We start from the raw sequence: 27,894 nt of genomic DNA on the forward strand, positions 1-27,894 counted from the left end.
ACAGAAAATACTAATTAAAGTCCATGAACTGAACACAGCACAGCACAGAGAACTATGTTCCAGGTGCTTGGGCGCCACCTAGTGGTGAAGTAGAATATGACAGTTTGTAAATACTGTTGAGTACATTCATCATTATTACAAGATGAAGTGTAATGTTTGTCTTTATATGCAGGCTGGTTGTAAAAAGCAGTTCAGTGAAAATGGTGATATTTAAAATAAATTAAATGATGATGTCATATAAGTTCCTATGACCTTGTTTTTCTTCCAAAAACCGAAATTTAGCTCTACAATGGCATTTAATTTATTGTGTCATCTGTCCAACGACGTAATCTGCTGGTTTCACTCATTTTCAGACACAAGGTTTTACACTTTTTAGGATTATGTGTCTTTAATATCCAGGAACAAAATCACCCTGTTCTTGGTGTTGTACTACACCAGTGAAAACAAGAGTTTCACAACAACAGAGTGCTAAAAGAAACATTTGACTTTTGACAAAACCCTGTATTCATGACCTGAACTCATTTAAGATTATAATGGGGGCAATTTCCTGCATAAAAGACAATGTTACTCCACACCAGACAGGATTATGATGCTGTGGAGGTCTCAAAGCTTCATCAGTCCTGTGACCCTGCAGGTTTCTTGACCCTCCGGACCACCACCCTGGTCCTCCTCCCTTGACCTCGACCTCTTGCATCAGCGGCTGCGGCCTCCATCCCTGCCGGCAGCGACCCCGGGGGTCGGGGTTCACCTCGGAGGGGCGCAGGTTTCCTTCCCGACCGCATGTCGTCCACGAAGGACTCGACTCCATCAAACTTGGTGGTCAGCTCAGCCAGACGCTCCTTCAGGGCGTTGAACTCCTTGTAGAGATCTCCCAGAGCGTCTGACAGCGGCTGGATCCTGAGAACATGTACTTCTACGTCACTGACTTGAATATCAAGATAATCAAATTATGGTGTAGAAATGTGTCCTGACCTTCCGTAGTCGGGCAGCACAGTGCTGTGGTCATGCAGCAGCAGATCTTTGACCTGCGTCATGATGGCGTACTTCCAGTTGTCTAAGACCAGCGTGAGGTTGGCACATCCTCTGGTGTTCACTCTCTCTGCTGCAGGAGAGGAGAACACAGCAGGTCAACAGTCAGAAACCACTGTCAGTGAGACAATACATGATATTTATGACATTATTACAAAGTTATTAATCAAATCACAAGGGCACTGAACAATCTTTACGGGGGAACAAGTTTTGATCTATTCAAATACCTAAGAGCACATGGAGTATTACTGCAGTACAAGTACAAGTTTAGCATTCAGTTCAATGATGGAGAAAATCAAAGTATTAACAGTAAAATGTACTCAATTATTGAAAGTATTCAAAGAGTACAGGTTTTTTTTTAGCATTTGGGCAAAGAAAGAAAGAAAGAAAGAAAGAAAGAAAGAAAGAAAGAAAGAAAGAAAGAAAGAAAGAAGCAATGAAAAAAGATGTAAAAAAGATTACAAAAATAAGATTTCTGGTTAAAACTGGACTTTAGTTTTAGACGTCCAGATTGACTAATAATCACGAAGATCATTATTTCTAAAATAAGTTTCCTGCAAAAAAAAGTGCAGTACAAACACATTTATGATAAAAAAGAGTAAATGTCATAAGAAAATGTGCATTTCAATTCAAAACCACAATATAAAATGATAAAATCCTAAAAATTAATTCACTTTATGAGAAAAAGAAATGTTAAAAATGTGTCTTCAGGTTTTATGTCAGTGTTCAGTCTCGTCAGCCCTTCATTTAACTGTTAACTGAACATTTCAATGACTTGAGTGTATTTAAAATGCTGTTAAACAATTGTTCTACGTAACATAGACTTCTAAAAAAAAAGAACATCTTATGGCAAATTGACTCAAGTTTGAAGACGACGAGACAGATGTTCACCTGCAAATTACCCAAAGTATCGATGCTGACCCATTTAACAACGTATGTATCTGTATATAAATGTATTTACCTTCATTCTTGTAGTCCCACTCTGCTTTCTGGGTTGTTTTCTGTTTCTGAGCAGCACTCAGAGTCACTGAGAGGATGAACAGAACTCCAGCAGGCTGCATCCTCAAACCTGCATCTGGACACAAACACACACACAATAAAGAAAACCAAAAAAGCTCTTTTAGATTATTAAGCCTAAATCAAAGCTTCATCTGTTGTGATGAGGATGCAGAGAACATACCTGCACTGTGAAGTCAAATAATCCAGAGGACAACGCCGACACTTTGTTTTTGAACAGGAGGAGGGTTCTCCGCTCTCCACTCCCATCTGAGCTTCATATATCAGGGTTCCACTTCAAAGTTCTCCCTTCACGACTGACCTGCACTCGCTGCTTTCTATCAAGAGGCCGGCTCTTCACCCGAGCATCGAAATAACAAGAAAGACGTTTTTTTGTGATAACTCCTGTCGGCGCATAAGCCGGCGGTTTATAACCAACGTTTAACGAGGCAGAACATGACCAGAGAAGAAGAAAAAAATACAGAGGATGTATGAAGTGTAGAAGGCTGAAACATGATCTCAGTCCTCGCCGACCTTCTGCCGCAGAGGCGTTTGATGATTTATGGTGACGTCCAACTTACACATTCCTGTTCTTCATCTGTTGTCCATCTGCAGTCTTGAGGAGCGATGAGGTCCTCTCCCTCCAGGCTCTGTCCACTCTCACCGCTTGTTAAACATCGATTATGCAGGAAGTCTTTACAGCGACGTGAAGCTGCATGTAACCTGAAGACTGTTGAGGTCATTTGACATTTACACAGAGATGAACTTGTGATGATGAGAACCAGGTTGAATTCAACTCTTAAGTTGGTTTATTGGTTCTCGGGAAACAAAGCTTGATGTATAGATCCTCTGATGGTCACTGGGGCTCTGCCTGATCGTGCTTTGGATACAACTGATCCAGTTTCTAGAGAGTTTAAAACTTCCACGGTCTATGGAAGCTCATTTCTGCCAGTTAAAGACAAAAAAAAGATACAAATGTAGCCTTCATAAAGACTTCTCATGGTAAATCATAATCATCAGGATAAAAGTCAACAATTTTGAACTTCTATCTCATAATTATGATTTTTCATATAAACATTTTGATTTTATACTTTTTTTTATACTAATTCTGACGCACATTTGTGACTATTTCCTCATAGTTTTGACTTTTTAGTTAATAATTTTGACTTTATATCTTAAATTCCTGACTTTTTGTCATCATTTTGATTGTGTATTTCACAATTTTGACTTTTTCCCCATAATTCTGACTTCTTTTTTTTTTATATCAAAACATAGCCAATTCAATCTGAAAATTAGTACTTTTATCTCATCATTTTATATATTTCTTAAATTTTTGCCTTTTTATCATAATTTTTGATCTCATAATTTTGATTATTAACTCATACTTTTGACTTTCCTCATATCAAGTACTTTCCATCTCATCGTCTTTTAAATCTGACAATTTTGATCTCAAAATGTATGGACATTTTTTAACTTTTTTTTCTCATCAAGCGTCATTTCATATGTTTTTCTGTTCGTACTGCCCCTTGAGAAACCTTTAGTCCAGCCATGAGTGGACACTGATAAAACCCCTCTTTGTTAAGAACAACTTGACATTTCTGAGTATCTCCACGTTTATGTGAGATTTTAAAATGCGGTCCCAGACATTTAAAATCCCTCTGTACAGACTTAGGTAAGATGTAGAAGTCATGTTTCCCTTTATTGGGACCAAAGGGGGATTCGTTCAATAAAGAGTTCTCTAATCGTTGAGCTCTCTCTTTTATTATTCTCCGTTTAAATTATAAATACACAACAAAAGAGAACTCAAACGTGCCATTGTTAGTCTGAACCCCTTTCGCTTCTTTTCGCCGATTCACCAGACGGACGACAAATCAAACACATGATAATCTGCAGCAGGAGTTCTTTGTTGTTTTTTGTTTTTATTATTTTTTGTTTCAAATCCAGGTCAACAGCATACAACCTCCAGGCTCCTCAGTTAGCTCAGTGGAAAGTGAGGAGCGGCTGTAACTCCAAGAGCGTGCTTGCTCAGCAAACGGCCCCCGGATCAATACAAAAGGAAAAAGGTCACTGCTGTCCGTTAGCATGACATCAGATAAATCGCTCTGGAGGATTCACACGGGGATGGGGGGGGGGAGGGGGGGCAAGAATGATATCAATGTTTTTTAAACTTTTTTTTCCCCAAGCATTTTCAAATTCTTCTACAACTAAAAATATATTTTCACTTCATCAATGGAATTACTGTCAAGCTCTCACGAAGAAGCACACGTCTCATAAATAGCGAATCTGCAGCCCGCGACCTGCCCTCTGAACCGCAGAGGCGCGCTTTCCCCGTCGGCGACCGAGCGATAACTCCACAGAATTCGATGATTTCGATCAAGCTGGAACCGCCCTCAGCAACAAAACTAGTTTTGCGACAAAGTTCCGAAGAAATAACTGAACATGTGAGGTGACGATGAAAGGTTTGAGTCTTTCAGTCAGCAGCAAACACAACGAGGTCGTTGGTGGAAAGAGATTCTGTCGCTGAAAAGATAGAGAAATCCGGATTCATTATTAAAAAAGGTGTAAAAGTCACATTAGCTTTTGTTTTTAAAAACAGCCGCAGCCGATTCTCTAAATTTCAAAACAAGCACCAGAAAGATGAAAAATTCATTCGAGTCATGCGAGACCATTTCACCCATTAGCTTCAAAACCGCTCTGTGTTGTCTTATTACGCCCAAAAGCACTATTAATCTTTTATGTGTTTGCATCTGGACGGCAGGTGACGGTACTGAAAACCCTTCGTTCTAGCACCAGCTGTGAGGGTGGTTTGATTTTTGGGGAATGACTGCATGTTAGTGACGTTACGAGCGTCTTCGTCTGGAGCGAAGTTTGGTCCCAATATGAGTCTCACGGAAAAAAACCCAAAAAAACCAACCAGCGTTAAAGAATCAGATTTCACCAACTACTTCAATATGGCCACTGCTGACTGTCATACTGGAATCAATGGATATAAAAACATTTCCCCACGCACCTCTAGTGGCATCTATATATGTAGAACGTTAATCTTTAGTGTTTTTATTTGTTTTAAGAAGTTTTGAGATTTCTGCTAGGGCTGGGCAATATATCGATATCGTGATATGAGACTGTTTATCACCTTAGATTTTGGATATCATTATATCATGATATGACATAAGTGTCGACTTTTCCTGGTTTTACTGCATTACAGTAAAATGACACTTTCTGAGCTTGTCAGACTTTTCTACTTTTTCTAATACTTGTCTTCACCCACTTACTATTAGGCTTCAGTTAATCATTTACGCACCCTTTACATGCGTTGTTACCACGACTACTTCTATGGATCCTTTACGTTAACGTGGATGTTAAGAAATACATCCAGTAGAGGGCAGCTCAGAGTCAAGAATAATGATATGCGTCGACAGGGGGCACTTTTAGAGGCGAGGGTGCCGCCAGCACCACCGTTCTACAACACCGCAGACACTCCTGGCTGCACCTGATTGGACAAACGCCACTAGTGTTACGCCTGCTCTGGGATTTGAAACGAGACCAACACGGCGGCTTGTTTTGAGATTTTGTTCAACGATGGTTTCTGAAATAATCCATGAGAAATAAGCCATGCAGTCGCAGAATCTGTCTTCATTTTCCGACAACGGTCTCTGTTTTTTTTTTTTTTATATGATACGTTTCCAGTGGTGGCAAATACCCTAATTTGTATAAAGTAGCCTCTACCTCAACTTTATGCAAATGAGAAGCTGGCATGACCCCGCCTATCTCTCAAAACGCGATGCTACAGGAATGCATTGCACAGCTTCTTACATAAAAATAAAAATACTGCTGACAATAAACGTGGGGACGGTGGATGACGGTTGTGTTAATTAACGCGTGAACAAAGAGGCAGCGTTATAGGCAGCAGCGGTCTGTGAGGCCATTCCATACATAGAGTATAAGATATCAGTTTTCAGAAAGCGTGCGCACATACAAAGTGAACACAGAGTAGAGACGGAGGGCTCCATCCATATCTGTATCTCACTTTGACATAAACAAGACTTACTTACTTATTATATATTATATTACTACTGATTTATGAAAATCGCATTGTCTTAATATTTTGTCAGTCATCCCTATAATAATGAGGTATTTTTTCAAAAATATTGTGACATTGGATTTTGTTGCCCAGTCCTAACATTTAAGAAATGCTTCTGAACAGATTCAAGGTTTGATATCGTGTGTAGTGACATAGTCTACAAATACTGCATTACTATTCAAAGGCCATATCACACAGCCCTAATGTCTGTCTAGCCTATGACAACTGTTGGCTGTTTAAATGCACCATGAATTAAATTCCATTTAACACCATTAAACTGTGATTCAAAGTTAATACAACTAGAAGTAAGTGGGGAAACTTTTTACATTTTCAGTGCTGTCGAGGGGAGTTAAATGCTTTTCAGCGTTTTTCCAGTCCGACACCTGTAGCACCGCAAAGGACAAAATCTGAACTTGTGTGCTGAACGTCATCCTTGCCTCCTGCTGGAAGAAGCTCGGGGCTTTTTCTTGAAAGTACAGAGATTAATTTAGTGCAAACCCAGACGACGCTCACTTCATGGTTTTCTTAAAGGAACAGCTCGCCCGTATATTGAAGATTCAGTCGGTCTATCCTCAGCCCCCGTTGCAGGTGAAAAGTTGTATGAAGTTTCGTAAATCCACAAAAGATTTGTTGAGCTTCACAGCAAAACAACAGAAGTAGCAGTGGACTACGAAACTTCACACAACTTTTCATCAGCAACGGGTGAGGAGATAATCACTGAATTTGAATTTTTGGGTGAACTGTTCCTCTAAACATTGAGCACAGACATCAGAAGCGAAATGTTAGTCATCTTTTTTTCCCCGTGCTGACCTTGCGACCCCATCGCACTCTGAGCAGCAAAGTCTTTGAAGGCTGAGTGATGGAGGAACCCAGATGGGCCCCATCAGCGGAGGAATATTGGTTTTGGTCTGTCGCCTCTGGACCGACGCCAGCAAGAACACACAAGAGTGACAGGGAGGAAAGTGGCGAGCACCAGTTGTTTCTAGAAGCACCTCACGACTAATTTAGTGCGAGTCAGTAACGACGAGGAGGACGATGGATGGTGTCCTGGGCCTTTTTATCAGAAACAGAACATACAGCTGATAAATAAGCTACATATTATGCCTGCTCGAGTTCAAGCCGCCAACTCCAAAAGCTACAACTCCAACAAACCAGTGAAAATCTGTAGGAACCACTTTAAGTTGATGGGACTTCACTTCAGAAATGTTACTTCTGCAATCAGTGGAGGGTGTGTAAAGGGCCAAGAGCTTTTTGTTTCAGATCTGGGACTTCTTTTTAAAGTAATTTCATACTGAAAATATAAACTCTCTACTTAAGTGGAATCACTCGGGAGCTCTTAAGAGTTTTCAGGTCTGAGCTTTGACGGATGATTGTACTTGAAGGGGCTTGTCAAAGAGACCTAGAAACACCTGACTGAGTTGAATCCATGCTGGAGATTCAAAACTTTTGAAGGTATCGCTACAATCAGATAAAAAAACAGAAGAAGAAGCTTAATTAAATAACAGTATCATTCCTCAAATGTATTTATACACAGCAAGATTTTCCAGAAGACGTTGTGAGAGTGAGAGGGGCACTGATGTGAGAGAACATCCAAACACTCGAGTCTTTGCTGTCGTCCTGAGTCACAGCAGGATTTATTTGAGGAGGGGTGATTATTCAGGTGGGTGGAGGGAAAAGGGGCCTCAGCCAAAAGTGCTTTACCTTAACGAGCCCCGCCGCTCACGAGAGCCGCTGTGAGGAGGGATACAAAACAAAAAAAACAGTCTGGTTTTATTTTAGTGACTCTTTGAATTCGATGTAAACGAGTCGTCACAGCAGCCTGTGAGTTGGAAAGGCTTCAAAGTGAGGCGAAAGAAAACGAACAAATCCAAATCTCGCAGCTGGTCCTGGTGCAGTGATGTCATTGGCGAGTTAAGAAGAGGGCTGGGCGGGGCGTGGAGGCAGGGCGGAGGAGGGCAGGATGGGGGTTTTTAACTGCGGGGCAGGCTGCACATTTCACAGTGCTCTGTGCCGGGCTGGTTCATGAAGGTGCAGTGGAGGCAGGACCACATGGCTGAGGAGGAGGCGGGCGCTGAGGGGCCGCCCATGGCCCCGTAACCCAGAGAGCTGGAGGGCTGCCCGCCAACTGTACCTGGAGGACAGGAGAGGGGTTACAGGATGTGAGGGCAGGAAATGATTTCCATAATAATACAATCTTGTGATTATTTTTTTCTATAAACTGAATATTTTCATCCAATTGCCAGAGCCCAAGATGAATTTAAAGGGGCAGTTCGTCCCCTAATGAAAAATATATATATTTTCCTCTGTTTATTAATCTAGATTGTTTTTTAAATCTCAGCCACCTGCCTTCTCTACAATATAAAAGAACTAGATGACACTTGACTTACGGTACTCAAAACAGCAATGTCACTCAAGATAATCCACACACTGTTGTGACGAGTTTCATGTAGGAACTATTTTCTGTTCGTATCACTGTGCAGAAAGAAGTGAGCTAAACTACAGCAAGATTTTTGGTTTATGTTGAAAATCAGGCATATGTTTAAGGAGTATATTCATATTCAAGTATATTCATAAGCCTGAAAACACGACAGTTAAAATAAAGTATTTTGTAAACTTTAAAGACTTTTTAAGATCCCTGCCTGGTGCAGAAGCTAAACTGAGAACCGGCACGTTTAACTGTGCCCGCGCTGATCAGCGCTGACTTACTGCACAGCTGCTCGATGGTGGCCCACTGCTCTGACTTCTTCCAGGTCTGTGCCAGGTCCTCATTAGAAGTCCTCACTGCATCTAGTAGCAGCCCGATGCTGTCCTGCAGAAACAAACAAATAAACTCTGATCACTGACCGCTCAGCTATCACGCATTCAGGAAACGGGACAAAAAGAATAACATACCAGCAGCTTGTTGTTTTAAAGTCTGGTTTCGTGACTTTCTGATCTTACAGTTTATTATTATCTTTACACAGAAAAACAATTTTGCTTTTGATCGTCATGATGAAACACAGGCCAGTATAACAATCTGTCAGCATGAATAAAAGCTGTGAGTGAAAACATCCTCACACCAGTAACCACTTCCAGACTGGAGAAGAATGTGGCTGTATTCTGACCCAGTTTCTGCAACTCAAATGGAAAACAAATGGAGAAAAAGCTTCAAATTGGTGTCTTACACTCAGAGGCATGACTTCATTGGTAACGAGGAAGAGGAGCAGATGGAAGTCTGACACGATGTCCAGGAATGCCGTGGAGGTGCACTGGGACAGGTATGTCGCTAAACTGTGGAAATTCTGCACACACAAATAACAAAAGAAAACAAGATGTGTAACTTCCTCCAGAATCAGAATCTGAAGGTAATACTAAGCTGAGGCTGGTCATGTCAAGCTGAAATACAGACAGAGATAAAAGCTCAAGAGGTTTCAAGAAGGTCTAACAAGAGAACACAACAAGCTTCATTATGTTGTGTATTGTGTGGTTGCTGTAACTCTGAGGATTTCAAGTTCATCAGGTAATTACTTACTTGTATCTCTCCCAGGATATCACGGTTCTCAATAGGGAAGCGTTGTGTGGAGCAGAAGGTGTACTGGGGGTCCTTTGGAAAAGTGGTAGTTATCTGTAGAGGAGATAACAGGTGCATTATAAACTAAGGCAGTGGCAGCACTTTGTCTGCTGACCACAGACAAAAAGGGAATGTTACTCACATCTATGATGAGGTACTCCACAGGGAGAGGCCGGGCGAGAAATGTGACATCATTTCCAAATTTGTCTTTGTCCTTTTGGATAGAAAGCGGGATAAACAGCAGGCTTAGAATCAAAGAGAAGTCTTAACATCTAGATCCAAACATCCGGATGAACAGACTCATTATACCTGGCCTCTAATAGGAAAGGAAGTATCTGGATGTCATCATAATGATAAAGAGACAAGCAGTCCAAACACCTGAGTAATGCCTAGTCATTTTGTATTCTCAAAAACAAACCATAAACTTAATCATATCACAGCTATCTTCAGTCTAACACAGGCTGTGGGAAGTCTCACCTTGAAGAAGACGTCTGGTACGTACTGCTCAGGGCTGGACTCTTTAGCGAAGCCGAGCTCAGGAGCATCTTTGCTGGGCAGTAGGCACTCGTCTCTGACCAAAGCCATGCACTGATTGGACACCTGATATCCTTCAAAGTGCACCTGGTTATCTGGACCACCTGCACACAGAGCACAGGGACACACAAACGTACTAATGCGTTGACTGAAGAATAAACTCAAACTTCTTTTACTTTACTTTTGGAGGAATTGTTTTCATGGATAAGAAGGTTATATTAAAGGTTGTTTTATACATTTGTATCATTGCATTGGTACTGTAATGAAGGGCTGAATGACTTTAAAATAATCCAGTTATTCTTTCATAGTTTCCTTCACACACAAAAGGAAGAATTAAAAAAATCTAAAAAGTATGGAGTATAGGAACCATCCGCCAAACTGTTATTTTAAACATCAGTACAGGCCCAGACCTTTCCATATTGGTGCATCCTTAATATGTAGTATATGCAATATTGGAATAGTGATGATATGACAGTCGTCATTAGAGGAGCGAGAACCAGAAACTATTAGTCACTTGTACTTGATAAATGACTATTGATTCATTATTTTTGAGAAAGGTCATCACTTCTTACTTTGTTTTGATTTATCTGGTTAGATTTTCCACAAAAACAGGACAGCTTTACATTTTTACATACAGGCAATAGAAACAAAGCCTGACAGAGTGTAAAAAAAAATTAAAACCAACAAAGAAGTAGTGCACGCTGCTCTAACATCACTTAATCATTTAATTATTGTTATGTCAGTGTGAGTGTGCTCAGTGTCCATCTGAAGATTCTTCAGCTTCACACGTGCAACTGATTTGCAAACAGACGGCGTCTTTACACAAGGGAAAGTAAAACAGATGGATTTTGGCCTGGCTGGAAGTGGATGTGTAGCCATGATGTCATCTTTGGCCGCCGGTGCCTCATTAATGCAAATGACAGGGATGAGGTCACTGCTAGGTATTGTGCTATTCTGGAACAGATATATAAGGAGGTCTTGATGGAGGGAAGTGTAAACACTTGGCCTCGATCCCACAGACCAAACAGAGAGTCTCAGAGAGCGTCTGGCTTGTGTTACACTGCTCCCTACACTGGCCTCATCATTACTACACGATGAGAAAAAAAAATACTAAAACAGGCACCTCATAAGCCTGAGCTGCACTTGGAACAAATTCACAACTCTGTAGTCATGATTAAGATTTAAGTTTCAAGATAAGTCGTAAAATAACGGTTAATTGCAGCCCGGATGAGTATGAATAGTGATAAAGATAAACCTACCTGTTGCCACCACAGTCACAAATTTTGAGCCAAAATGGCCGTCTCGAGAAAGTCTGCACGGGTTTGAATGAAGATTCTGGAAGTATCCAGCTGTGATGCACTCCTCTGCACTCAGGAAGTAAGAGTCCTTATGGAAGAAGGGACAATGATTAAACAGAGCAAAGCAGCGTACGAGTCTGATGAACAGGTGGTCTCTTTGAGTGATGCTCACCCCGTTTCTCGTGTAGCGGACAGTGCCTATCCTCGTGTCTTCAGAGAGCAGGTCGGTAAAGATCCAGCCCACCTGAGAAGCAGAGAAAACACATCAAATAAGTACAGCTGGGGCAATTAGTTCAATTAACCTGCAACAATTATACTGAGTTATAATTTTAGTCGTTTTCTAAAGCAAGTAAAAGAAGAGTCTTTGGGTTTTGGCTAAAAACATGACTTTGGTTCACTGTCTCACTAACTTGGTCTGCAACTGTTGATAACACCCGTTGGAATTTAAAAGGGAACTGAGAGGTTCACTCCAAGCTGGAAAAACTCATGTTTAGTAGACAAATGGGAAGAAGTTTGCTTTGCTGAATAAGGCTGAGATTTAAAGGGTTAAAGTCTTTGTTTAATTATAAACCAATAGCTGTGCCAAAGGCTTCAATGGTGAGACAGCAGGAACACCTTGATAGAGAAGCATGAATCACTTCAATTTTCAAAGTTCATACTGCTGCTGGAGTGTAAAGTAAAGACAGGAATAATTTCTGTTAAGGCTGGGAGGCTCAGAGTTAAACAGAGGAGGACAGAGATGAAGGCCGACCTTGCAGAGGCCCAGTTTAGCAGCGATTTCATCTACAGCTGCAGCTTTAGGATCATCCACCAGTTCAAGGCTGTTCTGAGTGGCATTCTGAAACACAAAAGAGACGACTGTCACGACTAAATTAAAATGAAAAGTTACATTAATGCAAGTAAGATTGAGAAGAACTTACAGTTCACTTAACATACTGTACAAATGAATTCAACTAAGATTAACTAATTAACTGGAGGAGTTGAAGCAGAAGGAATCCCTGACCTGCGGCGGCTCGTAGATGGCAGCCACCTCAGCTCTGATGCCCAGAGGGATGTCTTTGTGCTCAGTGTACCTGCCGTACAAGTATCCCATCCTCTGACTGCCCGTCTTCCTCCAGAAGTCCAGGAAGCGGTCAGCAATTGTGTGGTTCTCAAACATAATGTTGTCCACGTGTCTGTATTTCTGGGAGGTGAACAGAAGAAATTCATGCAACAGTGTTTTGAGATTTGTGGTGTTTTCAAACATGAGCTGAAGTTTGCCCACAAATCACGGGGATCCTCAGCTGCTGTCAGCATGTCAGTGTGTCCTTGGGCTGAGAACTGCTGCCCGATAGCTTCCAATGGTCAGGCCAGCACATTGCATGCTAGCTCGCTGCCATCAGTGTGTGGGTGTATGTGTGTGTGTGTGTGTGTGTGTAAACTGATGAATAAAAGGCTAATTATTAGCCAAATGGAGTCATTTAACATTTCAAGCATTTTGAGGGACAGAAGTTGATGTTTGTTTTCTACTTCTACAAAGCTTGTCTACTGGCGATAGGAAAACAGTCAACTGCCAAATTAGCAGGTTCATCAAGTCTGATTGTGAGCACTCCTTGTTTTTGGCAGTAATTATGGTCATCAGCTGCACTGTTGCACTCACTGACAGCTTCACTGTTAGAGACATACCGTACAGACCGCTTACCTGTCTATTGAGTGTGATGGCACTGGGCTGACACTTGGTGCAGATGCCCTCCGGCCAGGGAGGGTGGCCCTCGCAGCCCGACTTGATCTTACAGCTGATGTTCTCCAAAGCTGCAAACTTCCCTCTGCAGGAGAACAAAACAGTGTTTGGACTGGACTAGAATGTTCTTTTTCCATTGAATAAAAAAAAACACACAAAGAAATACGTCTTACTTATCAGCTCCACCAGTCAGCTTGCGAATGTATGCGTGGAATGACATGTGCTTCACTGGTGGGTCGAGGTGATTCAGGTAGTCTTCGTCAAAAGGCTGATGAAAATAAAAGAAGCGTGGTTTCAAGGTTTCACCAAGTAAAATTGAATTGAACTGAATTCTTGTCAAGTTATATAGAAAAAAACAAGAATGATTCCTCTTACCTCTAACGGTACACAGTGCACACATTTTCCAAGGGCACTATGGCGACATCTGTAAAAGAAATAAAAATAAAGACTCATCAGGTATCTGACTTTTGTATCTAATTTGAATGTTTGCAGTCCGCCTGTTTCTTACAGCTGTGGGTCTTTGTTCCTGTAGATTTTGCCGTCTTGCTTGGCCAGATACTGATCAATCTCATCCTCCTGGACCTGGGGTGCTGAGTGGGACCGAGGGATCATGGAGGATGATGAAGAAGAAGAAGATGAAGAAGATGAGATGGATGGTATTGATGAAGATGAGTGCGGGGTGGCCGTGTCCATCACCTCCCCAGAGGTGGAAGGAGATCCTGAAGGGAACAGATACAGCATGTCGCCATGCCTACAGAGGAGAAGGGACAAAACAAATAACACATTGAAAACACTGTAGTTTGTCAAAAAAATAGAAATGTAAGCAACTTTTAGTGAGTTATCTTCATTGTAAAAATATCACGTATCAGAAAAATTTAATATTACACACATTATACACTGCCAGCATTTATTTGCTGGATTGGGAGGCCTATTATTCAATGAAGCCTGAACCATCAAATCTTTGACATAGCTGCTTTAAAAATTACCTAATAGTCTGCAATGCCTATTCTTCCAATTGACTAATTGATTAATTGACTGATTGCTGCAGCTCTACTTACTTGATCTTAAGCAGGCTCATTGTTTTGTTCTGGGAAAGGATCTCTCCGGTCTTGTTGCGGTTCAGGTAAACAGAAAACCCATTGGAATTGAACCCGAACTCTTTGGCTACCTGAGAGAGGAATAATTCAGAATGTTGATTAGGATGGATGTCAACCTTTTGTCTTAGCAACTAACATCAAAATACTGCTAACTATTAACACCATGAAACGCATCTGGGTCAAAATACATGAAGTGTTAGATCAGTCTGAGCTAATCATTAGCACGATGTCACTGAAGATTACTTTTCCCTGGAAACGACTTGAGGAAAACATTCAGATTTACATGTGCCAATGAAAAAGGTGCATGTGTAAAGGGTAAAGCAGATTAGCACAGAGCCTCTTGGCACGAGCGAAACTCATCTTGTAGGAACACCTCTTAAGGTCATCGCAGGGTGAGCCAAACTAAGCTATTAAGAGCACTCTGAGCTGCTCGGCCAACAGAGTATCCCATAGCACTTTTATCATCACATCACATCCGGCAGAGAATCAGCCTGATGCTGCTCATTTGCCTGAAGGGTACTTAATTCAAAAACCATTAGAATACCTTTAACAGAAGTATAAAAATTATTATCTTGGGTAAAAGCTGTGTTTATTCCATGACATCTAAACCAGCAGAGAAACGATCATCGTACACCATCTAGCAGTGACAGTGGTGTACTTATTCATCTTCGAGGTCAGTCAGAAGCATTGAGGTTCACTGAGCATAAAATCATTAATTTTATAAAGCCACACAAAAGAGGAGACATCATTCCTGTATGCAGGGTTGAACTGTACACTGTCTGACTGCATGAGACAGAATATCACTTTGAGCTCTGTTTATTCTGCCTCAGCTACAGACACACAACCTACAGGGCTCAGACTGTCTCTGCCCAGTCTGCCTCACAGTCGTGGTTTTCCAATCCAATCATCACTGGCTGCACATCGGCAGGGAACGAAAACTACTCCTCCGATTGATCTGCAGGCTACACCATCCTGCCTTCACACTGATGCATACATTTTTAATGAGGTGCTGCTGCATTGCTCTGCTTCTGCGACTGACTGGTCTGCTGGAATCCAGCTCTATTTCTATCCATTGATTCAAAAGGCATATGTATTTTTGAGCACTTTTATAAATAGAGTTAAGATGGAACAAAAACCAAAATAGGATTGATCTCACAAAACACATCCAAAATCAGGAACAAAGGTCAATCTCATTATTTTAAGTGCCAAACTACAACCCGGTACGCAGCTGTGACAACAAGTGAGCAAAGCAATGCATGCATTACATAACTTTAACACAAATATCCCTAACATCACATGAGCAGAGCAGGGCTGATGTCCTCTGGTACTTTCCACACAGCTTCATACATAAATGAACAATGAGCAGGCACGAGCACAACCCGGGCACACACAAGTCTACTTTGTGACTGCAAAGGACACTTTGGCACATACATTGCTGTAGAGACAGTACACTATAAGAGGTTTTCATTGTGTGACCCATTCAGACTCAAAAACTTATGTTTTATACACAGGGCTGTGTAATGCTTGTAGTTGCAAGTAGTTGCTTTTATACAAATGTGTTCTTCATTACAACTGATTGCATTTTTTTGATGAAATACCACATTATAGATTATGGGCTGGAGCACCTAAATGAGGATGCAAGGTGCACCAATGCAACCAGTGTAAATATTTACCTTCTTTAAAAAAGCAGCAGCGGTCTCCCTCTTGGTAGAAGGAATTTTCTTCATCCCATCTGGGGATTGTACCCTGATGATCTGCAAAAAAACCAAACAATAACATGAACTGCATTCAGTGCTCTGACTGAGTTACCAGTTCAAACAACTGGGACAGAATGCTCCATTGTTAGCTACTTGCAAACAAAAATAACTCCACGCAGCATCAATATGACTTCTAAACACCTGTCAGTCACAACAAGGGCGCTACTCCCCCCTGTTCTCCCCCTCTTTACAGTGGTGTCAGTGTCAGGATATTGTGACAACGATGACAGTGCAGAAAAGTAACGTTAACGTTAGCTTAGGAGCCTCTACTGATCAACAAAGAGCTTCTGTATTGCGGCATTAAGGTGTTGAGTGTAAACCACACAGCGTTTACGAAAGCTGTCACAGTGTGGGGGCTTTATCTCAGTCAACATATCACTTTTGGTGAAAACAACATCTTGGCTTCCATTTCATGCACCGAGAATATTCCAGCTAATGTCTGGCTAACGCGCTGAGCATGCTAAACAATATTCCAGCCATTTTGATCCCTGAATTTGTGCCGGTTATGAAGCTTTCGCGTTAGGTAAAGATGACTTTTTATTCAGATGCTAGCCAAAGGGCTAACATTAGCCGGTTAGCTAAACAGGCCCCAGTCACTCTTATCGAGCGAACGTTAGCTCCCGAGCTAATTCTGCTGCCTCATCACTCCGGACTTCGGCTAACGAGCTAGCTAACGTTAGCCGGGTCGACCCCACGGCGCCGTTAATACAAGCCGCCGTCATACTTACAATATTATCTGCCATGTTGCTCGGGTGAGTGCTCCCGATAGATATCACTGCGTTAGTACACAGACACAGTAAATACAAAATTCACGTAGCGACACTGTCTGTCAACGAAACTCCATCCCACAACTCAAACACCGGGTGTTGCAGACATTAGTGACCGACCGTTTCCCATCGGTCCCACACTGAAGCGACCCCGGCTGAAACAAGACGGTTGTTTTTTTTAGTTCAAAACAATCGTTCCACTTTTCTTGCAGTGATTCATTTTGTACCATTAAAAATATAAAGAAAACACAACGCAAAAATATTACGTGATTATGTAAAATATTAGTAAAAAAGGCAGGTTATGACCGAGGTTGAACTACCAACGTGGCCCCCATCCACAGGGGTCCCCAAATGTTCCAGGTTCAATTAGTCAAACATCACTTTGTTAATTGACTTGTGACCTTTATGGTTTTGAATAAAAAAAAAGCGTTTAATCAAATTATCTTAAAACAACTCAAAAATAATTGTTTTCTAATCTATAAGTCTGAATTCCCCATGGTGTGTATTAACCATTTAATGCGTATTAAACTTAAACTGCAATATGATTGTGGTTGTTTATGTAGATACCCAAACTTTTCTCATCGTAAGGCCAAAACTGAAACTTAATAGTGGACCATGTGTCCAAAGCAAACAATTGTTGTAATGTTTATATTGTATTGTATTGTTGAGAAGCAAAATGGAGGGTTACAGAAGACCTGAGAAGATAATAAGAAAAAAAATTTGGTGACCGATTGTCTAACTCTGACCGAAATCACCCACTGTGCTCAGATAATGAAAATGATTAATAATAATCAGGGATTATACGTATTCAAAGAGCATTTTTACCCCACATAAACTAAAACAACATAAACAGCAATTCATATTATACATTTTTCTACTAGTATAATTTTCATTTTTATTATTATTTTTTTAATTTGTATTTATATTTTTACTGGAAAAATTTCATGGGCCAAATCCAACCTTATTATGGGCCAAAAATGTGTTTGTCTGGTCATAAAGGCTGCATTTCAGTGCAATAAGCTATTATTCTTTTAAAATAAAATTATTTAAAAAATAACTATAAGAAGACATGCTTTTCCACAATGCAAATCATATTGTTCCTCTTGGAGATCATATCACCCAACCCTCCTTTTGACAAACTATCACATGAATGCAGCTTTAATCAAACCCAGAATGTTGTTTATATGTATTCATGGATGTGTGGACTGTATATATATATTACAGAATAAATACATCTCCATTTATGTTTTCCTCTTTTTATGTTTTATTTTTTTTCCTCATCCTGTAGAGAGGTCAAAGCTCCATTACACATCTCTTCTGTCCCGCTCGTCCCTCTGCCGTCCCTCGATACTACAGTGTGATCATTGTGAACGTAATCTGAAGAAGAATCGCCAACTCTTCCATCACCAGCTTTATGTCATCAGGGAAAAGTTACCTTTGTCGTCATCTTATTGATTAGAGCGGTATTTTTACAAGATAAGGTCAAGATTACATAAAATGGCATTATGTGTACAACAGGTGGGTACAGGTTTACTGTCTGAACATGAACAGAATGACGGACCGGCTGATGATGAAGAGGACGATGGAGAGGAAACTGAAACGAAGGAGGGCACGGAGGAAAGAATCTACAGGATAACAACAAAAAGAGAGCTGAAATATTGCGCTTAAAAACACAAATATAAACACACAGATCGTGTGAGAAATAAACATGTAAACATAAAAGACATACTTCCATATACATTGATATTATACAAGGGAGATGTACAAATGAGAAGAGATGTGAAACTAATGATATTCAGCAAAGATGAGTTTGACAGTGTGGGCCAATGATGAATGATACACGCTACTGCACTGTCAAATCAGGAACTCTGGTTTTAAAGATTGCGTTTTCCTAACAACACTTCTCCACTTCCTCGTAAAAATGTGGTTGCAGTTTAAGTTTGTAGAACAGAGGGAAAAGAGGGATATCTGATGACGCTTATTAACATTATCCCACTGAAAGTTTACGCTCAGCAATGGCAAGCTGTGTCCAGTCTACAGAACTCAGGTTTTTTATTTTTTCTATTTTACATGTTCGGCGTCGATGGACGAGCCTCTGAGATGGACGCGAGAGGCGCCGAAGCACGTGGAGTGGGAACCCACCCACTCCACGGGTTTGTCACTTGAACTCAATCTGAGGCTGCCTTGCTTGTGTAAGTTTCAGGTTTGTTTGTCCGTGAGAAGAATAGAAAAAGAAGAGGAAAAGTAGGTACAGCGAGAGAGGAGAGACAGTGACGCTGAGAGTAACAGTGCAGATCTAGTGAAGGTGTCAGTTATAAGGTCCTAAACGTGAGCAGAAGTTGTGTGTGAAGTGCAGAGTCAGAAGAAGAATCCAGCGAAAGAGGACAGAAAGTTTCTTTTTTTTTTTTTGTAGACCTTTTTTCTGTTTTTCCATTTTTTGTGTTCGTTACAGGTTGTAGTGGTAGTTTGTCTGGAAGAGTTCCATTTAAAGCTAGGTGACGGAGCCTGAGGCAGATGGTTTGAAGTGCATGGACGTGGCCTGTAATCCTCAGAGGACTGCAGGGAGATGGAGAAGGCTCAGATGATGCCGTACTGGGCCAGCTCATGCAGCTCCAGGTGATTGAAGGCCTCCCAGGGGCAAATGACGGTGATGTCTGCAACGGGAACACAAAGATATGAGGTCATCTGGGTCGTTGCAAACCAGAACTGACATGAAGTGCACCTCAGTGAACTCACCTGTGCCTAAGCCCTCCATACCAGGGATATCGTCACCAAAGCTGCAAAGGGAGAGGAATTACAAACCATCATTTTCTGTTATTCCTTAAAAAAAAAAAATCTCAAGAAACAGTGCGCATCGTTCAAAGCCTACCCTTGGATCCCCTTCTTAGGAGGCTTGCTCTTGAACTGACGGGTCTGCCTCTGCTTGAACTTGGGTGGGCCCTTGCGTGGGGTGGCGGGGCCTCCGCTGACACGGGTGGCCGTCTTGATCTCAGCTTTGGGCTCAAGATTCATTTTGAGCTGTTTCTGGTGGCTGTGTGCAGGCTGTTGGCTTTAGAGAGAACTCTCTGGTGCGTTGTCGTCGTGATGATATCTTCGTGGAGAGGAGGACAGGAAGAGCGAGATAATTCACCCAGACAGACACTTCACTTTTTGGGCGATACGATCTAAGATGCTCAGTTTAACCGTAAACTTCACGCAGCATCCAGCCCGCAGCCTCCAGCCCGCAGCCTCCCGTCACCTCTGTCTGACATTATCACCTCTAATCCTCTTATTGTTCTGACAAGCAGCAGGCAGGATTTACACTCATATTTCTTACTGACTGAACCGTCTGAGATGGACTACCTTACAGCAGCGTGTTCTGTGAGGATGACCCAATTTTCCCATAATCCCCGGCTCAAGTTAATAAGTGCCCCCCCCCCCCTCTGCCATCCACGTGTAATCTTGTTAGAGCAAGGACAATGCGGCAGATATGCTGATCACGCACTGAGGGTCTAAATGATCAATCCGCTCACGGTGTCCCGATGACAATGACAGTGCTGAGCTCGGTCTCACGTAACCATTAATGTGGTTTAATGACAATGAGAGAGACTCAACAAACCTTATTCATGTTTATTGGGATTTTACGGTAGTTTTATATCAAAGTTTGACTATAAAGGTGTTGACATGTGTATATTTTAAGCGGTTTGTTTCTCTAATCTTGTAGGAAATCCTGTCCAATGATCAGTAACCATTTTATCAATTCCCAAAAAACTCTCTCTGTATAAGGAGAACAGAGTTGCATCTCTAATCCACCTTTAACGTCTTTTAACGTCCCTCCAGAAAGTGGCAATACATTTTAGAAAATGTAGCAACGAAAATGTATGTAGAACAATTTAGTTAGCTATTCAAAAAATAAGTTGCCACTGGGTGTCTTGCTCTGCAGATAACACTGGGTTTATTCGATGGATCGTCTGACAAACAACCTATAAACAACGAGCAGACCTCCATAGTGATGGATCAGTGCGTCGGGTGCAGGGCTGTGATGGAGGGTCAACACAGATACACTCACATATTTAAGTGAAACACAGGGTTTACTCACCTCTTCACAAGTTTGCCATTACTTAGCCAGCCCCGTCCTGGAGGTTCAGATGTTCCAATTGCCAGTTCCTTTGAATTCTTCACAACCATGCATTTTTTTCAACTTCCCTGCAAACCATCAACCATCACCATGATGATGTTTGGACTAAACTGCGAGGTCGTGCAGAATTCAAAGGGATAGCCAATCACAACTTCCAGGCCAGGAGGGACTGGCTCAATAACGGTAAACTCATGAAAAGGTGAGTAAACCCCGATGTTTCATTAGAAGAAGGTGGGTAAACTGAGTTTATGTCTGCTTACCCGCCACTACAGCCCTCTACCCAATACACTGAAAAGTAGAACACTGATGCAAACAATACAATACAAGAAGTAAACGAAAAATATGTTGTATTGTATTACAAATTCATAGAAAAAATAGATTAGATTAGATTAGATTAGATTAGATTATGAATAATAATCCAAATGAGAATCTGTGAAACCTAATTGTTTTAGTTTGACCTTCGCTCATTCGCTGTTCATCCGATGTTCTCTTGAGAATCTAAATCTCCTTTTCAATAGCGTCGGATCGTTACATCCATAACATCCACTGACTTCCACGCAGCTCCAGAGCAGAAACATCGACCATCCCCCGTCCTTCACCTCTTACTTTCTCCATAATAGATCCCACTTTTGCCAATAACATTTATGGGTCTACTCACCGGCTGCTTGGGTGAAGGACAGCCAGACGAGTGGGCGTTAGTGGAGCCCGGTCTGTCGAGCAGATGAGAGGAGTTCTATGCTAGGCTTGCTGTGAGGGCCACTCGCGGCTCAGGGCCCCTCTTATATGCTGAGCCCCTGCGGAAGATTATGAACGCGCCGCCTCCCTCTTTTGATGTCAACACTTCACACGCATGTACACCTGTCTCCAAACTCCATTTTAATAATGTCATGTTGATGTGATGATGAGCACGGCTGTCATCAAATTTGGATTTGTGGAAAGATTTGGTGCAGATTCTGGAGGATAATTTGTGATGAATACCACTTCAATAAATACATATTATTTTTACAAACTTTCTGTGTTTATACTTTTTAGCTATTATAAAGTATTGGTGATGAAACTAATGTATATTTCATGCCCTAATGCAAATTAAAAGTGCTTTACACGATGCAGTAAACAGGATGTAAGCTGTTAATTTTGATCTTCTCTCTAAAACGTGATCGAGTCCAACTGTTAAAGATTGCCTGGGGAAAATTCAAGAAAATAATGAAGCATTAGCAATGGGCTCGCTGATCTGAGACGACAGGATACGCGAGATAAACAGTCTGGGATGTGTTGATGCAGATTACGGATGCAGCAGGAAGCTTCCTGAAAGGCCTGGCGTAGCCCACTCCTTCTTTGTTATGCAATCGTCTCACCATCTGCTTCTGGAAGAAAGCCTCCAATCCTCCGTTCTGCAGAAGTCTCTGGGATCATCTTAATGTACGTTTCAGTGTAATTACATTTGGCGGAGCAATAATCCAACACCAGCCTCCACACCTAAAATCAATCACTGAGCTGCTCATCAGGACGTATTGTTAGGTAGTTTATGTTGATTTAACCAAAATGTCTGATTGCCTAAAAGAGATCCTCTAACAGAAGTCATTCTGTTCTATTCTAATGATACTGCACTTCCATAAAGTTTGGATATTTACAGAAGACAGGGTAAATGAAGATGCTCAAAATGACTTCAGCAAGGAGATATCCTGACTTTCAGTGAGTTAACTCGCTCCAAAAAAGCAGCAAAATCTATTTACTCTAAAATTCCCATAATGCAAATCGACGTGACATAGTAAATGTTGGTTGACACTGGTTCCATATAAATCTCATTACACAACATATAGTTGTCTGCCACCACTCTCTGAGGAAAACAGAAACCATCCAGTTGTCTTTGCGACAGCAGCACCAACAACAACAACAACCATGATGATACCACAAGGACACGACACGGGGGAAAGTTGTCTGTTGACATTTTAAGTAAAAGTACCAGAAGTAAAAGTAGTCATTATGCAGAATGCAAATTTCAGAATATATTATACGGTTAAAATAACATGTAACTAAAGTAACTAATCAGTTAAGTTCCTCATTAGCTGCAGTAGAGTAACAAGCTCTGTATTTGCTTGTGGACTGTGGTGGGGTACAACTAAAATCAGGTACAAGTACCTCAAAACTGTCCTTGAAGATGCACTGTGTAGTTTTAGGGAAAAACTGTTCATCAGCAGAGAAATATGTTTTATGCCTAAACAAACCAAATAAACGGAATAAACAAACAGAACTTAGAGAACAACACAATCTCACTTTGTTTATATGTGGCGGACCCTGCCACAGTGTTCTGTGGACCTTATTTTCCTCTGAGAGCAGCTTGTTTATTCAGCTATGGAAAAATAAATATGTCTGAGTTTGTATCATTACCTCATTAATATTGTACATTTTAAAATTCTGAGTGTGAATTTCTTCTGCAAAACTACATGTTGCACCTTTAAGTAAAGTATTTGAATAAATGCTTAGTACTTAGTTACTTTTGAGCCCTGATCTGATGTGAATGTGATTAAAAACACTCACTTCACTCAGTATGATGGATAATTAACAGTTACCCAGTCAAATAAAATGGATTTGTCCCAGTTCCCGTCTGTGTTTTTGGGACATGTGCGGTGGGTGGGGCTTCATGTTTGTCATCACCGGCCTGAGGCCATCTTGGTCCAGCTGCTCCTGATGACCCCTAAGCTCTCAGCAGGAGGGCACACGTGCCGGCTCCCTGTACACTGTTAATGATCACTCTCGTGTGACTGGCAAAGATTTACAATCTGTGCCCGATCAATATGAAATTAGTAACACTTTCTAATAACCCTCATTAATAAATTGGAATTTTGATTAACTGAAATTTAGTGAATAGTTATTTGATTGAATCGAAAAGCTCTGCTTCACCGTTTGTTAAGAAATTGTAAAGATTTATAAACATTAGTTGCGATTTTACAGTAAACAATTGCTTAAAGGAAAAGTTCACCCAAAAAATAAAAGGTTAAAACTGCTGGAGTAAACTTGAGTTGTCTGACTTGATTTGGGATTTTTCCAAAAAGATATCAAAGGTGATGTAAAGTCAGGTGAAGTTCGTAGTCCACAAAACATTTATGGAGCTTCACAGTAAAAAAGTGTTGCAGCATTCTCCCTAAACAACTAAAGTGGATGGGGACTCGTTTTAAAATGTAAAAAGAAACAAACATAAAATGGCTCCTGTATAATCTAAGTTCCCGGAAGGCCTGTGATCCAATATCGATTTGCATCTGCTTCAGACGTGGTTCAAGCTAGGGGTTTTAGCTTCGCAGCTTCAGTGACGATTTAGGCTTTGAAAGGTTGTAAATAATGTCTTATCACATATTCCATTTAAATGTAATACCTTAGCTTGCTTATATTAAATAAATACACAACAGGCTAAATTTGTTTATTCATATATAACATATAAAGATAACTTCTACACATACATGATGTTTTTTTAAAGCTTTATCATTGGCCGAAAGGTTGAAACACAACACTGACACACACTCCACATGATGGAAAAAGTTTGCATTAAAAGTGACTGAACTGATGGAGTAGAATTAGAATGAACATTTTCATGTAATTAAAATACTTAAAGCAGCTGTTTCAGGCAAATCAGTTTTGTTTTATCACTGTATAAAGTAAGTAATCCACAAGGATTCTGATTTTAAAAAACATTGTAATGCAATGGACAACATTACTACATACATTTACTAAATTGTATTCAGTAACTGACTACATTTCAGACTAATCCTGCCTGACTCTGGATCAGATGTAGCTTCATGTTGGATATTAGATGCTGGCATGACGCAAAGTGACACATTGCAGCGGTGGCACCGGCTCTAATCTGCCTCCAGTTTTTTCCTCCACGTCACAGTCGCCGGGAACTGCGTTCCCTACTGTATATGATCAGATCGTAATCCGCTACGTGACCCAGATCAAAGAATAACTGCAGGCTGCAGGGAGCTGCCCACTGGTACCTGTGTGATCATCACTATTGGAGATCAGGGTCAGCCTCCCCTCAGATGGTGGAGCTGCGACACGTTCAGGGACCAGACTCAGCCGGGAGACAGACGTCATTCTGACATCTGAACACGCTCTGCTTCTTTTCTGACACGATCCATCAGATCATTACGTCCGGGCAGCAAGAACACTCCTTCAGTCATCAAATTATTTTGAGATTGTTTGACATTTTGACTTTTATAGATTCAAAAATAAAGATTTAATATTTAGGCAGACAATATTGATGCATTCTGTTCATAAGTTATTACTTATAAATGTATTACTTATTACTTATTTTTTTAAAGGAAACCTATCCTTTAAGATGCTTAAAGTTCGAGTTTGCATTCAGGACTTTCGTCTTAAGAGCTTTCTCATATCATTACTGTTGTTAGTACAGTCTGATATCACTTGGAACTGTTCCAGAAAAGGAGCTGGTCGAACCTGTTGGATAAACTCACACGATGATGAATTGAACAAGTTAAGAGGATCAGAGCAAATATTTTATCCTCATGAAGGCAGACAGACAGGTTTTTTGTCTGTCTGGCACTCCCTAGTGGCGCATACTTGTGGCTGAAGTGTTTCAGAAAAAAACAGTTCTCAGATCAGTTTGCTCAAGTCATCTTCATAGCAACATTTATTTCACAAGCAACCCTTAAAAATATATGTTTCAAATACATAATTTAAATAACATACTTAAAACAAATGACAAGTAAAGATAAAAATATACTATCAACGCTTCAGTTCAAACTTCAAACAAAATGATTATATTAGATATTATATGATATTAGAACAAATGTGCAAAATGTGCTTTATGACTAAAGCAACAAGACAATAAATCAGGTTGGGTTTGTTGGTTATTCAAACCTTAAGAACAATTCAAGTTTGAAATAACACAGGTCTGATTTACATAGTGTTCGACATGATTTCTATCAGTTATAACCACAGTGCATTAAAAATGTTAAAGATTTGGTATCTAACATTGCTGCATTAAAATGTCTTAAAATGACTCGACCTCTGTTCTATATTTCATTGAATGGTGTGCTAACATTATCACAAACCAGAGAAACCAAGTTTACTCAAAGTAAATGTGCGTTATCACAAACCAGAGAAACCAAGTTTACTCAAAGTAAATGTGCGTTTTTTATGCGACATAACATAAAACATTTCACCTGTCAAGTCGAGTCAGACTGATGTTCATCTGCAATGGTAGCTGTTTAACAATGCAGACAACAACTTCATGAAATCATAAACTACCACTGTTTTGATTTAGAAAATAATACTGTGCGTTTAATTGCTGAGCTTTGGCAACAATAGACATCACCAGAGGGAAGTCTGACACATCAAGAAACAGGAACAGTCAGACAGGCTGGAAACAAAACCCCAGGTTTACAAAACTGGTGCACTCAGTCAACAGCTACCTTATCTTTCCACCTGCTGATCTGGTAGCTTCTCTCAGTTTTCTTTAACGTTCCACAGATCGGAAGTGAACGACCCACAGGAGGAGGAGGTAAAGTCAGGAACTGGAGTGTGTTAAAAAGTGCTAACGCTCAGTGAAAGGTTGTCACTGGCAGTAAACACATCAGTCACGTCTTTTTCATCAGCCTGATCTCCATCTTTAAGTAGGTTTTGAGGTTCTCGTCCAGGACGTTCTCCTCGATAGCGCTGAGCGCCTGTTCCCCTCCGTCGTGGTAATACGCCAGCAGCTGCTCCGCGTGTTCGATCCACACACAGTTGTGACAGCCGCTCATGCAGCAGTGGGTGGGGGCGGGCGGTGGACCCTGGTCAGGAGTCCAGGTGGAGGGACTGCGGCCGGGCTCTGGTTCAGTGCACTCAGAGGACTCAGTCAGTGTGGAGGGAAGAGGTGAAGCAGGTGAGTCTGGTCCAGTGGAGAGGCAGCGAACCGGCCCACAGTGTGGACTTCTGCTCCACAGCTGCAGAGGGCAGTGATAGAAGCGATGTCTCATGTGTAGCAGGGAGAGGATGCACAGCTGGAAAACAGCAAAATATGACATTTTTTGTATAATTCTGTTCTAAATTTGATTTGCAAAATCTTTCAGTATGTTCCTTTACTGATGATAATTGTTTTAAAGGACAGCAACCTCAAGATTTTTCATTGAAACTTGAATCTTTAAAAGGGGCAAATATTACAGCTGAAACTGAGTTTTTCTACACTGTGGTATTTTTTACTTTCTTGGGTACAAGATCTGGGGACCTCCAACCATCTCTGGCAGCCACATAATTAACTTAATTAGCAACTTCTGTCATAATTTGCACTGTGAGAAAGCTGTTTCCAAACTATCTGACATCTAGTGTGTTCCTTGCTTGCATTTACATGTCGTTTTCTAATGACTTACACTTGGGACAGCAAGTCTCAAATCCTATGAACGTTAACAGAAACAGTCTGACGGTAAAAATAAAAGACTATGGTCTAAAATAAAATGTTAATCGGGATGTAACGGTGGCTAACCCAACAACCTCACAGCTCTGGCCCAAAGCTCGGATGAACTTTCTAAGCTAGCTGTCTTAGCCCTCAGACAAAACGGATACTTCCCGCTGTAAAATCACTGGACAGCATGGTGTATTTTCTGCAGATATTACCAACAGGTGTGACTACAGGAAAGGTTGGTTCAAAGTCAACCTGTCAGACCAACTAAGGTTGGATTTCCGCTGGTTTAGTAACGTTAGCTTCTCTACCGTTAGCTCTACACTACCGTTAGCTTAGCTAGCTACCAACCTTTTGTAAGGACATGGACGACCTCAGCGCGTTCACACCCAGACCCAGCATCGTCGGAGAAAGTAAGACTCTCGGTTATGTGTCGTTGTAAATCATTCTCTTTAAACTTTACATCTTTTAAAGCTGCTCCTTCCTTCAGACAAGGTCTCACCGGGTCTTGCAAGCCAATTGCGTCACTGTATGTTACTCTGAATCGCAACTTT

General features: G+C 41.0%; 3 protein-coding genes across 3 annotated transcripts; all 3 read right to left on the reverse strand.

Moving 5' to 3' along the window:
- Positions 1 to 5,700: 5,700 nt before the first annotated feature.
- nploc4 (NPL4 homolog, ubiquitin recognition factor) lies at positions 5,701 to 16,982 on the reverse strand. Its single transcript, XM_030399605.1, has 17 exons — positions 16,791 to 16,982; positions 15,979 to 16,059; positions 14,267 to 14,376; positions 13,717 to 13,959; positions 13,584 to 13,632; positions 13,382 to 13,476; positions 13,170 to 13,293; positions 12,492 to 12,671; positions 12,240 to 12,326; positions 11,661 to 11,732; positions 11,450 to 11,576; positions 10,134 to 10,294; positions 9,799 to 9,870; positions 9,618 to 9,710; positions 9,271 to 9,387; positions 8,813 to 8,915; positions 5,701 to 8,237 (listed from the first exon to the last, which is right to left on the reverse strand). The coding sequence occupies exons 1-17, from the start codon at positions 16,803 to 16,805 to the stop codon at positions 8,077 to 8,079; spliced, it is 1,890 nt and encodes a 629-aa protein (XP_030255465.1). The 5' UTR covers positions 16,806 to 16,982; the 3' UTR covers positions 5,701 to 8,076.
- A 1,087-nt stretch (positions 16,983 to 18,069) lies between these two features.
- On the reverse strand, positions 18,070 to 21,737 carry pde6gb (phosphodiesterase 6G, cGMP-specific, rod, gamma, paralog b). Its single transcript, XM_030399415.1, has 4 exons — positions 21,605 to 21,737; positions 19,699 to 19,920; positions 19,566 to 19,606; positions 18,070 to 19,483 (listed from the first exon to the last, which is right to left on the reverse strand). The coding sequence occupies exons 2-4, from the start codon at positions 19,839 to 19,841 to the stop codon at positions 19,407 to 19,409; spliced, it is 261 nt and encodes an 86-aa protein (XP_030255275.1). The 5' UTR covers positions 19,842 to 19,920; positions 21,605 to 21,737; the 3' UTR covers positions 18,070 to 19,406.
- A 3,822-nt stretch (positions 21,738 to 25,559) lies between these two features.
- oxld1 (oxidoreductase-like domain containing 1) lies at positions 25,560 to 27,894 on the reverse strand. The gene is made up of 2 exons (XM_030399345.1): positions 27,692 to 27,894; positions 25,560 to 26,945 (listed from the first exon to the last, which is right to left on the reverse strand). The coding sequence occupies exons 1-2, from the start codon at positions 27,740 to 27,742 to the stop codon at positions 26,541 to 26,543; spliced, it is 456 nt and encodes a 151-aa protein (XP_030255205.1). The 5' UTR covers positions 27,743 to 27,894; the 3' UTR covers positions 25,560 to 26,540.

This window comes from Sparus aurata, chromosome 20 (genome assembly GCF_900880675.1).
Source record: "Sparus aurata chromosome 20, fSpaAur1.1, whole genome shotgun sequence".
Lineage (NCBI taxonomy): Eukaryota > Metazoa > Chordata > Actinopteri > Spariformes > Sparidae > Sparus > Sparus aurata.

Excerpts from the sequence above, each read along its gene's own strand:
- nploc4 (XM_030399605.1), bottom strand. Across the intron at positions 13,477-13,583 it reads TGCACTGTGTACCGTTAGAG|CCTTTTGACGAAGACTACCT; the intron begins GTAAGAGGAATC and ends TATTTTCATCAG. Across the intron at positions 10,295-11,449 it reads TGTGACTGTGGTGGCAACAG|GTGGTCCAGATAACCAGGTG; the intron begins GTAGGTTTATCT and ends CTCTGTGTGCAG.
- pde6gb (XM_030399415.1), bottom strand. The coding sequence starts at position 19,841 with ATGAATCTTGAGCCCAAAGCTGAGATCAAGACGGCCACCCGTGTCAGC. Across the intron at positions 19,607-19,698 it reads CCTAAGAAGGGGATCCAAGG|CTTTGGTGACGATATCCCTG; the intron begins GTAGGCTTTGAA and ends CTCCCTTTGCAG. Across the intron at positions 19,484-19,565 it reads TATGGAGGGCTTAGGCACAG|ACATCACCGTCATTTGCCCC; the intron begins GTGAGTTCACTG and ends TTCCCGTTGCAG.
- oxld1 (XM_030399345.1), bottom strand. The coding sequence starts at position 27,742 with ATGCTGGGTCTGGGTGTGAACGCGCTGAGGTCGTCCATGTCCTTACAA. Across the intron at positions 26,946-27,691 it reads CGTCCATGTCCTTACAAAAG|CTGTGCATCCTCTCCCTGCT; the intron begins GTTGGTAGCTAG and ends GCTGTTTTCCAG.